Below are 16,611 nucleotides of genomic sequence, written 5' to 3' on the forward strand. Positions count from 1 at the left end.
ATCACACAACTAAGAAACTTACATGGCAAACACTTGAAGTGGTGGCATCTATGATCTCAGTGCTTAAAAGGCTCAGGCAGGAGGATCATGAGTTTGAAACCAGCCTGTGTTACAAATACTTTTTCTATTTATTTTTAAAATGCTAATTAAAACAATTTTGTTGTTTATTTATTTGAGAATGACAGAGAGAGGAAGAGGCAGAGAGAGAGAGAGAAAGAGAAAGAGAGAGTTAGAATGGGCGCACCAGGGTCTCTAGCTACTGCAAGCAAATTCCAGACACGTACACCCTCCTTGTGCATCTGTCTAACATGGGTCCTGGGGAAATCAAGCCTTGAACTGAGGTCCTTAGGCTTCACAGGCAAGCACTTAAACATTAAGCCATCTCTCCAGCTTTTTTTTTTTTTTTTAGGTAGGGTCTTACTCTAGCTCAGGCTGATCTGGAATTCATTATGTAGTCTCAGGCTGGCCTTGAACTCACAGTGATGCTCCTACATCTGCCTCCCAAGTTCTGGGATTAAAGGTATGCACCACCATACTTGGCTTTAAGAATACTTTTTATCAAAACAAATAAACAAACAAAAAAGAAATATAAGTAATGTGGTGAGATTGGACCCAGTCCATCTTGATGTCACAGGCACTATTCTATACTGCATTTTTCCATTATTATTTTTTCTTTTTTTCTCAATTTTTATTAACATTTTCCATGATTATAAAAAAAAATCCCATGGTAATATCCTCCCTCCCCCCCTCACTTTCCCCTTTGAAATTCCATTCTCCATCATATCCCCTCCCCATCTCAATGAGTCTCTTTTTTATTTTGATGTCATGATCTTTTCCTCCTCTTATGATGGTCTTGTGTAGGTAGTGTCAGGCACTATGAGGTCACGGATATCCAGGCCATTTTGTGTCTGGAGGAGCACATTGTAAGGAGTCCTACCCTTCCTTTGGCTCTTACATTCTTTCCGCCACCTCTTCCGCATTAGACCCTGAGCCTTGGAAGGTGTGATAGAGCTGTTACTCAGTACTCCAGTCACTTCTTTCCAGCACTATGATACCTTCTGAGTCATCCCAAGGTCACTACCATCTGAAAAGAGAAGATTCTCTACCCAAAGTGAGAGTAGCATTAATATAAGGGTATGAATATTAAGAGAAGTGCTAACTGGGCAGTTTGATAAGCATAGCATATACATTTATCCAGACATCAGCAGATGTTACACCCGTAGGGCTCATGACTACCCCTTCTATTATGTTTTTAACATTCTAGAATTGAAATGATTGACAGATATCTGAAAGCATCTGTCACCAAATGATGCCTTTTCTTCCAGAGAACAGCAGACTGTTTATTGTAATGGAGTATTGTGATGGAGGGGATCTCATGAAGAGAATCCAAGGACAACAAGGCAAGTTGTTTGGAGAAGGCCAGGTAAGAACATTTCTGATTTGCTTTTTAGTTTATGTGTGGGGTATTAAATTTACAACAGCCTACATACTAGACTACATAAGGTATGTAGAGAGATTTAAGCCATAAAATTGTGGGTTCATATTCTTGGTACATTTAGTCCAGAACATGTTTGTAATTGAACTGGAATAGAATCTCTTTTTGGCATGCCATTGTCTCCCGTAACAATCTTGTCCATAATCTTGATTCTCCAGTACCCATGTAAGCCAGATGCAGAAGATGGCACATTGGAGTTTGTTTGCATTGGCTAGAGACCCTGGTATACCTACTCTCTCACTCTCACTCTCTCTGTCTCTACTTACTTTTCTCTCTCAAATAAATAAGTAAATACAATTTAAAAATAAAATAAAACAGTATTATGGCTAACTAATATAAAATAAAATCATGAAGCCGGGCATGACGGCACATGCCCATAATTCCAGCACTCAAGAAGCTGAAGCAAGAGGATTGCTGTGAGTTCAAGGCCAGCCTGGGATATATAGTAAAACTCTTTCCCAAAAAACTAACTAAATAAATAAATAAATGAAATAGACAGATAAATAAATAACCATAACTGAGAGGTCCCCAGCACCACACAAAAAATAAAAAGAAATAAGCTTTTCCTTTTTTTCTTTTTCAGGGCTAAGGTTAGGTAGAACACAGGGCCATGATATGCTAGGTAAGTGCTCTACTATTGAGCAACACCCCCAGACCAACAGTGAGCTTTTTTTTTTTTTTTTGAGGTAGGGTTTCACTCTAGCCCAGGCTGACCTGGACCTCACTCTGCAGTCTCACAGTAATCCTCCCACCCCTGCTTACTGAGCACTGGGGTTAAAAGGTGTGTGCTACCATGCCCGGCCAAAACCAAGCTTTAAAAGGTAAATATTAGGCCGGGGAGATGGCTTGGTAGGTAAGAGCACTGTGCTAGAATGAGGACCTGAGTTCCCGCAACCATGTCAAAACAACTGAAAAAAAAATTAAAAAAGAAGAAGAAAATCATGAATGGCTTCCCTTTCTGGCTTTTAAATTTTCTTTTGATTTTCCAAGTAGGGTCTCACTATAGCCCAGTATAGCCTCAAACTCACAATAATCCTCCTACCTCTGCCTCCTGAATGCTGGGATCAAAGGCACGAACCACCATGCCTGGCTCTCTCTGGCTTTTATTTTTCTATTTCTGCATATGGAGTTTGCACTGATGCCAATGTACAAATTGCCTTATTTTTTCTTCCAGTAAAATGTAAATAAGATGTCTGTGGGCTTCATTCTTATAGATCTATGCACACACTCCATTTTACCTCTCTGTTTGCATGTTACCATGACTATTTCAGACTGGCAGACTCCTCATGCTTGTTCGTTTTCCCACACAGATCCTAGGTTGGTTCGTACAGATTTCTGTAGGACTGAAATATCTTCACGATAGGAAGATTCTACACAGAGACATCAAGGCTCAGGTACCAGTTCCAAGAGAGGCCAAGGCAGAATGAATCCTTTTGTCTTCTTGAAATATCTCAAACAGCACAACATATTCTTTATTTTTAGAACATTTTTCTCAGCAAAAATGGAATGATTGCAAAGCTTGGGGACTTTGGAATAGCAAGAGTCCTGAATAAGTAAGTGCTTACAAAGTTCATTTCTTTCTACTTCAGGTAGAGAGAGTATGCATTTTGAGTTATCATGAATTAAGACATTAAAGCAGTTGTCTCCATCATTTTTGGTGGCTAAATAATTTAAATGGCTGTGGTTAAAATTCCCACAGTAAACTAACAGGATAATGGTGGTGATGTTATGTAGTGTGACACAAGACTGTCAACTATGAGATGTGGCTGTATTATGCACATAGCTAGTGAGAATTTGGTGAAACAGGCAGACTTACACTTGTTAGGGAAGAACACTGGAGTGAGTTTTGAAAAAAATATGGTAGAAATATGTATCAAGAAACTTTTAGGGCTAGAGAGATGGCTCAGTAGTTAAGGCACTTGCCTGCAAAGCCTAAGGACCTGGGTTGGATTCCCCAATACCCATGTAAAGCCAGATGCACAAGGTGTCATATGCATCTGGAGTTCATTTACAGTGGCTAGAGGCCCTGATACGCCTTTTTTTTTCTCTCTCTCTCTCTGCTTGCAAATAAATAAATATTTTTTTTAAAAAAAGAAACTTTTAAATGTCTTGTTTCTTATTTGTTCCAAAGGAATAATTAGAGATTTTAAATAATTTAAATACGTTATTATATAATTTGTAAATCGTTAAATTTAGCTTGATGTGGCACAACCATGTATCTGAATGTATGATATTGTTAAAATGCATGGGTTTTACAGACATCTTTGTGACACAAGGAAATATCTTGTGTTAAGCCATCAAAATGGAATTCTGAGTTACAAATATAGGATGATCACAGCTATGTAAAAAGCATGTGTGGGAAAAGATAGGAAGGAAACATATCAGAATTTTAACAATAATCGTTTTGAGGTACTTAGGACTCTAGGCAACTTTTTGATCTTTTATTCACTTGCGTGTTCTAGGCGAGAGCTGTACCACTGTGCCATACTCCAAGATCAATTCTTTCCTGATTTCCAATTTTTAAAACATAAGACAGATTACTTTAATAGTTGGAAAGAAGGGGCTTTCTATATTCAAAAGGTTTTTCTGATAACAATTATTTTCCCTGTGGAATCTTTAAGTAATAATATATGCATATCCATCACCATCATCACTATTGCTTTGCAATTCCATGGCAATCACTCCACTGGGCTACATCCCTAGACCTCATGTATACATGTGTGTGTGTGTGTGTATATATATATATATATATATATATATATATATATATATGTATGTATGTATGTATGTATATGTATATATATATATGTATATATTTGTGTTTTTTTGTTTGTTTATTTCTCAAGGTAGGGTCTCACTCTAGTTCAGGCTGACTTGGAATTCACTATGTACTCTCAGGGTGGCCTTGAACTCATGGTGATCCTCCTACCTCTCCATTCTGAATGTTCGAATTAAAGGCATGCACTACCACACCAGGCTTTTGTTTTGGTTTTCAAGATAGGGTTTTGCTTTTTAGCCTAGGCTGACCTGGAATTCACTATGTAGTCTCAGGCTGGCCTCAAACTCACACCAATCCTACCTTGGCCTCCTGAGTGCAGGAATGAAAGGCATGCACCACCATGCCTGGCAGAGAGAGAATGAATGGGTACACCAGTGCCTCTAGCCACTGGAAATGAACTCCAGACACAATTTGCCACTTTGGGACATTAAACTCTGGGGAATTAAACTCTGATCATTAGGTTTTTTAGGCAAGTGTCTTAACCCCTGAGCCATCTCTCTTTCCAGCTTTTTTTTTTTTTTTTTTTTTTGAGGTAGGGTCTCACTCTGGAACTCACTATGCAGTCTCAGTGTGACCTCGAATCCTCCTACTTCTGCCTCTGTGTGCTGAGATTAAAGGCATGCACCTCCATGCCCAGTGGCTCTTTTTTTTTTTTTTTTTTTGGAGGCAGCATCTTATATATCCCTAGGCAGGCTTTGAACTTGATATGTAGCTGATCTTGGCCTTAAATTCCTGAATTCCCAGTTCTCCTGTCTCTACCTTCTGAGTGATGACATTATAGATATGAGTCACCATACTTGAATATATATATACATATGTATATATATAATTTGTTGTTGTTATTGTTTTTCAAAGTAGGGTCTCACTCTAGCCTAGACTGACCTGAAACTAACTTTGTAGCACCAGACTGGCTGTAACTCACAGTGATCCTCCTACCTCTGCTTCCAAATGCTGGAATTAAATGTGTGTGCCACCAGACCCAGCGAAATATTTATTTTGTTAATGCTTAATTTTTGCAGGTTGAATTATATGGTTAAAAATCTACTGGTTTTCCTGCTGGGTGTGGTGGCTCATGCCTTTAATACCAGCACTTGGAAAGCAGAGGTAGGAGGATCGCCATAAATTCGAGGCCACCCTGAGACTATATAGTGAATTCCAGGTCAGCCTGGGCTAGAGCGAGACCCTACCTCAAAAAACAAAAACAAAAACAAAATCTACTGGTTTTATTATTATATTATTCATGTGAAGTTTCTTGTTTTCTTGTAATGTATACATGAATTATATTTTGTTAGCCATTTTTATACTTCCTCTTATATATCTGTGCTTTAAGCCTTTATTACTCTAATAATAAACTATATATTTATTATTCAATGTGTTTTACTAGTTCCATGGAACTTGCTCGAACTTGTGTTGGCACTCCTTACTACCTGTCCCCAGAGATCTGTCAAAATAGACCATACAACAATAAAACGTGAGTCGCTAATGACTGGTTCGAAAATGTCTATCAAATCTCATGGGCGATACTGGATTAAGATTTCAGAAACACAAGATCTGATCTCTTCTTGTCTTCAGGAACTTGTGTATTTTCATTTTCTCCATGTGTGAAATGGAGAGTCCCAGTGGCTTTATGTGGCCAGTATTTTCTGATGCTTTTGAACTTACTTAGGACAAAGTAATTGCTCCTCATTTAAAGACACAAACAGGCATAAAAAACAACATGGAAAATTGCAATTACTATATGTGGTAGATAGCTCCACAATGCTAGGATGGGCATCCAAAGCAGAGTTCATTTAGGCGTATGAAGGAAAATAAAGTTCTTTTCAAAATTATTTATTTTTATTTTATTTGCAAGGAGAAAGAGAGAGAGAATGGGCATACCAGAGCCTCTAGCCCCTGCAAATGAATCAGACATTAATATTTAATTTTTTTGCCTATAAAGAGCAAAGCTCTCTTGGGCTGGAGAGATGGCTTAGGGGTTAAGGCACTTGCCTGCAAAGCTTACAGACCCAAGTTTGGTTCCCCAGTACCCATGCAAAGCCAGAGGCACTACATGGTGCTTGCACCTGGGGTTCATTTGCCGGGGCTAGATGCCCTTGTGTGCCTATTCTCCTGTCTCTCTTCTCTCTTCCATCTTTCTCTGAGTGCAAATAAATAAATAATTTTTTTTAAAAAGAGCAAAGTGGGCTGGAGAGATGGCTTAGCGGTTAAGCACTTGCCTGTGAAGCCTAAGGACCCCGGTTCGAGGCTCGGTTCCCCAGGTCCCACGTTAGCCAGATGCACAAGGGGGCGCACGCGTCTGGAGTTCGTTTGCAGAGGCTGGAAGCCCTGGCGCGCCCATTCCCTCTCTCTCCCTCTATGTGTCTTTCTCTCCGTGTCTGTCGCTCTCAAATAAATAAATAAATAAAAATTAAAAAAAATATTTTTAAAAAGAGCAAAGTTCACATCTTACATTGTAAATATATTTTTCAATGTTTGTTAAGAACCAGATACTATGTTTATCGCTTAATATAATTTTCACCCTGGAAAGAGCCTTGAGTAGAAGATACCTTTAAAAATCAACCACATTCTGTCCTTTGAATTGACTGAAATCCTTGCTGGAGTCTTGTGTCTCTCACCCAAATTTCTAATATATATACATTTTCCTTGGGCACTTGAAGTCTAAGTACATATTGAGCCATGAAATTATAGTAATATTTGTATGTTTTTTGTTTATTTTTCTTTATTTATTTGAGAGAGAGAGAGAGACAGAAAAAGAGAAAGAGATGGAGAGAGAGGAGAGAGAGCGAGAGAGAGAGAGAGAGAGTGGGAGAGAGAGAGAGAGAATGGGCACACCAGGGCCTCCAGTCACTGCCAATGAACTCCAAATGCATGCGCTTCCTTGAGCAACTGGCTAATGTGGGTGCTGGGGAATCGAGCCTCAAACCAGGCTTCACAGGCAAGTGCTTAACCGCTAAGCCATCTATCTCTCCAGCCCTATTTGCATGATTTTTATCTGCCAAGATTTTTGACAAGCTACAAATGAGTCTTTTTCTGGTACGCATGTGTATGTGTGCACATAAGTTCACCTGTGTGCGTGCAGAAGCCAGAGGATTCCGCAATTGCTCGTCACCTTATTTTTGGAGACAGGGTCTCTCCCCTAACCTAGCTCTCAGCAACTTGGTCAGACTGGTCAACCAACAAGCCCGAGGAATCTTCCTGCCTCTCCAGCTTGCTGCCATACCCAGCTTTTCTGTGGGTGCTGGGGATGTGAACTCAGGTCACTGTACTTGCATGGCAAACACTTCACTCTCTGAGCCATTCCTCCATTCCCAAAAATGGTTTTTATCTTACACCTGACAATACAAGGCTGGAGAAATGGCTTAGCAGTTAAAGTACTTGCATGCAAAGCCAAATGACCCAGCTTTGATTCCCCAGGACCCAGGTAAGCCAGATGTGCATGAGTCTGGAGTTTGCTTGCAGTGGCTAGAAGCCTTAACACACTCATTCCTCTCTCTCTCTCTCTCTCTCTCTCTCTCTCTCTCTCACTACCTCTTCTCTCTTCTTCAAATAAATAAATAAATAAATAATAAACGAAAGAATTGATAATACATTTGAAAGCATTTGTAAAAAAGCGACCAACCTATATGAGATAAACATACATGTAGGGCAATGTAAAAACTTGTACTAAGAATTATGGATAATTTATCTTCTCTAGGGATATTTGGTCCCTTGGCTGTGTCTTATATGAGCTTTGCACACTCAGGCATCCTGTAAGTATCATCAGATTTATCTTTATGGAAACTTTTTTATTGACAATTTTCATATATGTCTCCCCTGCCCCCTTCCTGTTACCTTTTATTCCCACTCTTGTTACCACTGACCTACTTTTTGTTTTCAAGTAGTCCTCCTTCTACTTTTATAATGATGTAGGATTTGGGGGGTCCCCCAAGTTTATAAACCCCAATTTTGGGTCCTGTTCTGTTTTTAACAAAGAATTGATAAAATGAACTCAAGAAGGATCATTATGATTTAGTAAGTTTATTTAGGGAGAAATAAAAAAAAAAAATTTGGGGTTTATTTAAGGGAAACTGTGATCTAGGAGGAAGGCTAAAGCAGAGCCATAAGCCCGTGGGAAGTGGAAAACACACACTCAGGTGGAAAACACTGCATAATCCAAAGGTTCATTTAAGAGAAATTGAGGTTCTTTAAGGAAAGACTGGAATAGAGCCACAAACACATAGGAGAAGGAACTTAGGTGCTTGTGTAGAGAGATTTAGGAGAAACACACCCAGCACCTACCTTGTGCTTCCCTGTAGGAGGAAGGAGGGCAAACAGTGGGAGCTTAAGGAAGAATAGCAGAGGGAAAATATCAGAACAGACCAAGAAATTTAGATGAGAAAGGTAAAGAGCGTTACAGCAGAAGCAAGCAGAGAAGTTCCCCAGACCGAGAAACAGTATTATGCCCTCCCTTCCATCTAGGTAGGTGGGGGGAGGGGCCAGACTCGCATGCATCCTTCTGGCCAGGATGAACGCATTGAGTTCAAGGTCACCCTAAGAGTACATAATGAATTCCAGGTCAGCCTGGACCAGAAAACAAAAACAGGGCTGGAGAGATGGCTTAGTGGTTAAGGCACTTGACTGTGAGGTCTAAGGATTCAGGTTTGATTCTCCAGGTCCCATGTAAGCCAAGGTGGCTTATGCATCTGGAGTTCGTGTGCAGTGGCTAGAGGCCCTGGCATGCCCATTCTCTCTCTCTCTTTCTCTCTGGCTCAAATAAGTAAATAAATAAAAATATTTAAAAAAACAAAAACAAACAACGACAAAAGGAAATAAAATATTCTTTCATCAGGTATGTAAGGGGAAGACCCAGTTGGTTTATAGATTTGGAGAACAGACCCCAGAGCCAGCTTACCTATATAGGATGCTGGACTGTGGCAAAAGGGGCCTTGTAGCTGGTTGTAGATGAGTCTTGATCCGACATGAGTTCCATTACTGCCAAGAATTCCATTTGTGCCAAGGAGGGTTGGCATGTGGGGTGGCATCTCCTGGTTCTCTCTTGGCCTCAAATTCTAACTGAAACTGACTAATTCTCCTCTTTCTTCTTCAATCATCATCATTATTGTCCTTGTGAAAATTAACTTCAAGGAAAAAAAGTCAATGTTTGATTTTATTAGATTGTTAAAAATTAGGTGAATAGCCAAGCATGGTGGTATGTTCCTGTGGTCCCAGCTACTTAAAACTGACCTGGGCAACATAGTGAGAATCCCATCTTAAAAAGCAAACAACAGGGCTGGAGGGATGGCTTAGTACTTAAGGGCACATGCCTATGAAGTCTAAGGACCGGGATTCAATTCTCCAGGTCCCACATAAGCCACATGCACATGGTAGCACGTGCATCTGGAATTTGTTTGTAGTGGCTAGGAGCCCTGGTATTCTCATTCTCCCACTCTCTCTGCTTCTAATAAATGAATGAATGAATGAATGAATAAATAAATAAAAATAAAATCTTAAAAAGAAAGAAAAAAAGTAAATAATATCATGCGTGGTGGCGCATTGCCTTTAATCCCAGCACTTGAGAGGCAGAGACTATATAGTGAATTCCAGGTCAGCATGGGATACATCAAAACCCTACTGCCACTCCTCCTTCCCCCGCAAAAAGCAAAAGTCAACAACAACAAAATAAATTCAGGAGATGGAAGCAAGAGAATTCACTTTGAAGCCTGCCTGGGGTGCACAGTGAAACCTTGACTCAAAAAAAAAATAGATATACCCACAAATTTTTTTAAAAATATTTTTTGTTCATTTTTTATTTATTTGAGAGCGACAGACAGAGAGAAAGACAGATAGAGGGAGAGAGAAAGAATGGGCGCGCCAGGGCTTCCAGCCTCTGCAAACGAACTCCAGACGTGTGCGCCCTCTTGTGCATCTGGCTAACATGGGACCTGGGGAACCGAGCCTCGAACCGGTGTCCTTAGGCTTCACAGGCAAGCGCTTAACCGCTAAGCCATCTCTTCAGCCCTTTTATTTTATTTTTTTTATTTTTTTTATTTTTTTTGAGATAAGGTCTCACTCTAGCCCAGGCTGACCTGGAATTTACTATGTAGTCTCAGGGTGGCCTTGAACTCACGGTGATCCTCCTACTTCTGCCTCCTAAGTGTTGGGATTAAAGGTGTGTGCCACCACACCTGGCTTACCCACAAGCTCTTTAAAGAGTGTAACAGACATGTCTTAACAGAAAAATGTCCAGATAATACTACAAAGTATAAAACCCAACTTGAAGAACAGTACGTGTAGTATATTCCATATATATACATGAATGCATGCATGAATGTAGTCGTTTGAATGTATGTCCCCCATAGACTCAGGTGTTTTATTAAAGCTTGTCACTTTGGTCTTTAGCAGTCTGGCTGGAGGAGTTGTCACTGGGAGTAGATCCTGAGGTCCAGCCCTAAGGTGTGCTTGGGGGCAGATCTGATTTCTAGCCCAAAGGTGTGCAGAGAGGTTTGATCTCTGCCTGGGTCCCTGATGCTTGCTGCCTGTTCATGCTCAGCACTACTGCTTTTTATGAGCCGTTTGGTTGTTCCTCTCTGCTTGGATGCATGGAGGCAGCTTCTGCCACTGATGGAACTTCCCCTGGATCTGCAAGCTTGAAATAAATCCCTTCCTCCCATAAACTGTGTCTGGTTTGGATGTTCATCCTAGCAATGGGAAGCTGTCTGCAATAGTGTATATGTATGTATACACACACACACACACACACACACACACATACATTTACATATATTCATCAAAATGAAAGTGTACATGGAACAGAAACTCAGGCACAAGCTTCTAAGTCTTCTCACAGTTATCATACAGGATGTATTGACTTTGTCCAGCAGCAAGTTTTGTGTGTGTATATATGTGTAGAGTATGTGTGGTGTGGTGTATGCAAATGTATGCACAGATGCATGTGCAGAGGAGAACTTCAGGCTCCCTTCTGTATTGTTTATCCATATGCTTCCTTGATACAGGGTCTCTCCCTCAACCCAGAGCTGCTGTGTTTTTGGTCAGTAATGCCCCATCCACTGATTCTTGCAGACTGGGATTTCAGATGTGCACGGCCCCAGCTTTTTACTTGGGTTCTGGAGAACTCTGGAGGTGTTAGACCCTTCTTGGCCCTCAACTTAAGCAACAAGTATTCTTAGCTGCTGAACCATCTTCCCAGCCCCAGCAACAAATTTTGATGAGGGTGAAATATTATCTGCAAGGGGCATTAGTACACATTCTCCATGAGTAATTGGAAACTGGTCACATAGGCCCCATCTGCCTGGCATGCACTAAGCTTCCAGACTCCCAGAAACAAACCAGGTGCTCAACATAAACCATATTACTTACGTAAATATCTTGGACTAAAAAGCCACTTTTTTCATTGTTATTTATTTATTTGAGAGTGACAGAGAGAGAAAGAGGCAGATAGAGAGAGCAAGAGAGAATGGGCGCGCCAGAGCTTCCAGCCACTGCAAACAAACTCCAGACCTGTGCGCCCCCTTGTGCATCTGGCTAACATGGGTCCTGGAGAATCAAGCCTTGAACTGGGGTCCTTAGGCTTCACAGGCAAGCGCTTAGCCGCTAAGCCATCTCTCCAGCCCAAGAAAGCCACTTTTTACATTTAGTGAACATTGAGAATTCTCTAAAAATCTCAAGTCCCAGAGACATCAGACAAATGCCAACACTGTGAGAAGACCTTTCTAAGGAGAGCTTGCTTGTCAATTCTTTTCTCTTTTTTAAAAAAAAAAAAATTTATTTATTTGTTTGTTTATTTATTTATTTATTTATTTATTTATTTATTTATTTGAGAGCGACAGACACAGAGAGAAAGACAGATGGAGGGGGAGAGAGAGAATGGGCGCGCCAGGGCTTCCAGCCTCTGCAAACGAACTCCAGACGCGTGCGCCCCCTTGTGCATCTGGCTAACGTGGGACCTGGGGAACCGAGCCTTGAACCAGGGTCCTTAGGCTTCACAGGCAAGCGCTTAACCGCTAAGCCATCTCTCCAGCCCTTGTCAATTCTTTTCTATGTAGCTGTTGTCACCATTACTGTTGTTGCTGTTGTCATAGGTCACAGCTTGTCTCTGACCAGCACTTGTAGTTTCATTGCCATACCTTGATGTTCAACATTACTATGTATAAATACCTGGTGCTTTCTCATACCATGGTAGATTTTGTAGTTGATGAAAAGTTTATGAGTAGATAAGGAAATGTTATTTTAAAAAGCAAAAGATAAAATTTCATATCAATATGATCTCAAGTATGTAAAATAAACATTTCTGAAAAGTCTACAAAGAAATATAACCCTTAATGGTGAAATTGCATATATTTTTCTGTTTTTAATGGCTATACCTTCCAGTTTTAAAAATTAAGTAAAAATTATTTTGATAATGAAAAAAATTAAACTAGGGCTGGAGAGATGGCTCAGTGGATAACACACTGAACATCAAGCATGAGTACCTGAATTCAGACCTCCAGACTCCACATGTAGCAGTTACTCAAACATCCAGCCAGAAGCATCTTATGGGAGGAAAGGTTTTTTTCAGGCTCACAGATTCCATGGCAAGCTTTATCATGGCAGATGAAGCTGGCTCACTTCAGCCTGCAGGGGAGAGAGAGAGAGAGAGAGAGAGAGAGAGAGATTGAAAGAGAGAGAAAGAGAGAGAGAGAGAGAGAAGCCACACCAGCAAACACCAACAGCCAGAGCTCAAACTGGCTTTCCATGCACCTAGTGGGGCAGGATTCAAGATCTACTACCCCCAGGGGTTGGAGAGATGGCCCAATGGGTGCTTGTCTGTAAAGTCTAACAACCCAGTGCCTTTGTAAGTCAGATGCACAGGGTGCCACATGCATCTAGAGTTCATTTACAGTGGTAGGAAGCCCTGGCATGCCCATAATCACTCTCTTGGTCTCAAATAAATAAAATATATTTTTTTAAAAAAGATCTACCCCCAGTGACAAACTTTATTCTCAGCAGGGCTCTGCCCACTGGAGACTCAAGTTATATGCTCAATCTTATAAAAAAAAAAAAGCCTCGGGCTATCGGGGACATTTACAATCAATTTCCAGGAAGTTTCCACTGAGCCCAGGAAATGGTACAACAGCAGAGCAAGATCCAGAGAGACCCTGCAGTATCTACTTAGAACATATTAATTGATGACAATGTAGGGTGGGCCATAGTATTTGCTTTTTTAGCTTATTTATTTATTTGAAGGAGAGAGAGAGAATGAAAATGGGTACATGAGGGCTTCCAGCCACTGCAAAAGAGCTCCAGATGCATGCATCACTTTGTGCATCTGGCTTTACTGGGGAATCAAACAGAGGTCATTAGGCTTTGCAGGCAAGCACCTTAACCACTGAGAAATCTCTCCAACCCAACCATAGTGCTCTTGGCAAAGCTTGTAAATATTTTTATGCTGGGGATATCACTCAGCAGTACTGTACCTGTCTAGTATGCTCAAGGAACTTTGTTGATTCCTAGAACCATGATAGACAGATGATCAATAGATAGGTACTTGGGTGGATGGGTGGATAGACAGACATGTAGACAGAAGTATTGTTTTTGCTTCTTGGCATATTTATTACTTGAAAACCAGCACTTAGCTTTCCCCTGATGTGGTTCCTTTGCTCTTTCAGTTTGAGGGTAACAACTTGCACCAACTGGTTCTGAAGATTTGTCAAGCACATTTTGCCCCCATCTCACCACGGTTTTCTCATGACCTACGATCCTTGATACCTCAGCTCTTTAAAGTGTCTCCTCGAGATCGACCATCTATTAATTCCATTTTGAAGAGGCCCTTTTTAGAGAGTCTTATTGCCAAATACTTGACTCCCAAGGTAAGTTCTGAGGTGACTCTGTTTTGGCAAAAATTTTGGCTGGCAAGTCTCTCATATGTATGTTTGATTTTAGGTCATTCAAGAAGAATTCAGTTACATGCTCATAAGCAGAGCAAGACCATCAGCCTCACGACCTGGTGGGAAGGTGGTCCAGGGTAAGAATGACTTAACCATGCAATCACAGAGCATCCATGGTCTCAAAAATAAATACAAAATAAACATGACAAAGTAATTTGTTTCTAGTAATATGTAAAAAAAAAAATCACTGGAAAATGGTTTTCTCCACTAAAAGGAAATGTACAGTGATATTTCATTATTTCTCTTACTGTGTCTATGGCCAAAGTAAACACATTATGCTAGGACATGTAGCTTAAGTTGACCTTCTTGTAATGGTTAATATTAAAGGCATGGGAAAATTTAAAAACTAAAGTTTTTTTTTTTTTTTTTTGGCTTCATAAGATTCTAAAATACAGAAAGTGAGATTCCAGGAAAAGTGCCCACCAAGGTCAAAGATGTCAGTGCCAATTAGCAGGAAGGGGATAGTGCACAGAAATGAATGGCGACCACCAGCTGCCGCTCTGAAACCCGTATCTGTAAGTGCTGCTAAACCTTCCCTCACTAGCAACCTGCCCGCACACATCGCTGCTGCACAAGCTAACTGGCGTCCGCAGTCTACCTAGAGTCGTCCTGTAGTACGTGCCGAAGAGTGCTTCATTGAGGACTTTGTTCTACTTGTTATTTCTTAAAAGCAATGAATGCTATATTTTATTTTTTTTTTCTAAATTTGTATTTATTTATTTATTTATTTATTTATTTATTTATTTATTTATTTATGTGTGTGTGTGTGTGTATGCATGCATGCCAGGGGCTTTTGCTGCTGCAAACGAATGCCACACATATGCCCCTTTTTGCATCTGGCTTATGTGAATAGCTTGGGAATTGAACTTTGCCTGGCAACCTTTGCAAGTGGGAGCCTTTTTACAACTGAGCCATCTCCCCAGCCCTAAATGCTATATTTTCTTATGATTATATATTAGTTTCTTTTTATAACAAAAATTCCAATTCCTTTCACAAATAAGGGAGCTTTGTGTTTTGTTGTTTTGCACAGTAAAAATGAGTAACAGCATAGCAACAGAAATATTGCATTTACTCAGATGTGGCAAACAATTGTAATCCTAGTACTTCAGAAGCTGTGGTAGAAGGAATCACGAGTTTAAAGCCATCCTGGTCTGTAGAGTGAGACTCTATCTACAAAAGGAAAAAGCAAGAAAAAGATTAAGAAAATAAACATAATTTATGTTTAGACTAATGAATAATGTTTAATACATTTACCCTAATGTTTAAAGGAAAGAAATGAAAATGCCATTTTTATAAGTTAAAGATGATCATATATGTACAGTTCCATACTGTTTGCTCTAACACATGTACATACAAGCCACACAGCATTAAAAAGAACAAAGAATGTAATGTGAGCCAGGTGTGGTGGTGCATGCCTTTAATCCCAGCACTTGGGAGGCAGAGGTATGAGGATTGCTGTGAGTTCGAGGCCACCCTGAGACTACAGAGTGAATTCCAGGTTAGCCTGGACTACAGTGAGATCCTACCTCAAAAAAACAAAAAAAAAGAAACACAGTTTTTTTGTTTTTTTTTTTGTATTTTGAGGTAGGGTCTCACTCTAGCCCAGGCTGACCTGGAATTCACTATGGAATCTCATTCTAGTCCTGGAATTCACTATTCTTGGGGACTGACTGTCTTATCTTAATGACGTCTGATTCTCTGACCTCTATTCAGTTCCCCTCCTCCCATTCTGTTCTGGTTGGGGAGGGGTGGCTTGGGGTGGTAACATGCCTGTCCCAGCTGCTGCATGACCTTGTTTTCTGGGGAAGGATGACCCTGTGACTCAGCATCTTCATCTTTTGGAGCTGATGGCATTTGTTTGTTTGTTGTTTGTTTTCGAGGTAGGGTCTCATGCTAGCACAGGCTGACCTGGCACTCACTCTGTAGTACCAGGCTGGCCTTGAACTCACAGCAATCCTCCCACCTCTGTCTCCTGAGTGCTGGGATTAAAGCTGTGTGCTACCATGCCTGGTAAGGAGCGGATGCCATTTTCAATTACTCAATTTATCAGACTATACAAATACTACAAAATAAGGAAAGAGATGATAATATAGATGCAGCAGGCCTTTAGAATACCAAATAGACAGATTAACCATATTATAATTAAACTACTAAACTCACAGACCAAAGAAAATATATTGAAAGCAATAAGAGTGAAGCATTTAGTTACAAAGGCAAGCCCATCAGGATAACAGCAAAACTCAACACATACTTGAAAAGCCAGAAGAGTTTGGAATGATGTCATCCAAGTTCTGAAAGACAACTGCCAATCCAGACTACTATATCCAGCAAAGCTATTTGTCATAATTGAAGGGGAAACAAGAACTTTTCATGATACAAACAGGCTAAAATAAAGGAAGTCATGACCACTAAGC

General features: G+C 40.3%; 1 protein-coding gene across 1 annotated transcript in view; it reads left to right on the forward strand.

The window, feature by feature from the left end:
• Positions 1 to 16,611, forward strand: part of Nek5 (NIMA related kinase 5) — a 68,968-nt gene that overhangs the window by 14,776 nt on the left and 37,581 nt on the right. The window contains exons 4-11 of the mRNA XM_045154834.1: positions 1,326 to 1,423; positions 2,806 to 2,889; positions 2,978 to 3,048; positions 5,659 to 5,745; positions 7,969 to 8,023; positions 13,919 to 14,119; positions 14,193 to 14,274; positions 14,579 to 14,712. Coding sequence (XP_045010769.1) covers positions 1,326 to 1,423; positions 2,806 to 2,889; positions 2,978 to 3,048; positions 5,659 to 5,745; positions 7,969 to 8,023; positions 13,919 to 14,119; positions 14,193 to 14,274; positions 14,579 to 14,712 — 812 coding nt within the window. The remainder of the gene's footprint in view (positions 1 to 1,325; positions 1,424 to 2,805; positions 2,890 to 2,977; positions 3,049 to 5,658; positions 5,746 to 7,968; positions 8,024 to 13,918; positions 14,120 to 14,192; positions 14,275 to 14,578; positions 14,713 to 16,611) is intronic.

This window comes from Jaculus jaculus, chromosome 7 (genome assembly GCF_020740685.1).
Source record: "Jaculus jaculus isolate mJacJac1 chromosome 7, mJacJac1.mat.Y.cur, whole genome shotgun sequence".
NCBI lineage: Eukaryota > Metazoa > Chordata > Mammalia > Rodentia > Dipodidae > Jaculus > Jaculus jaculus.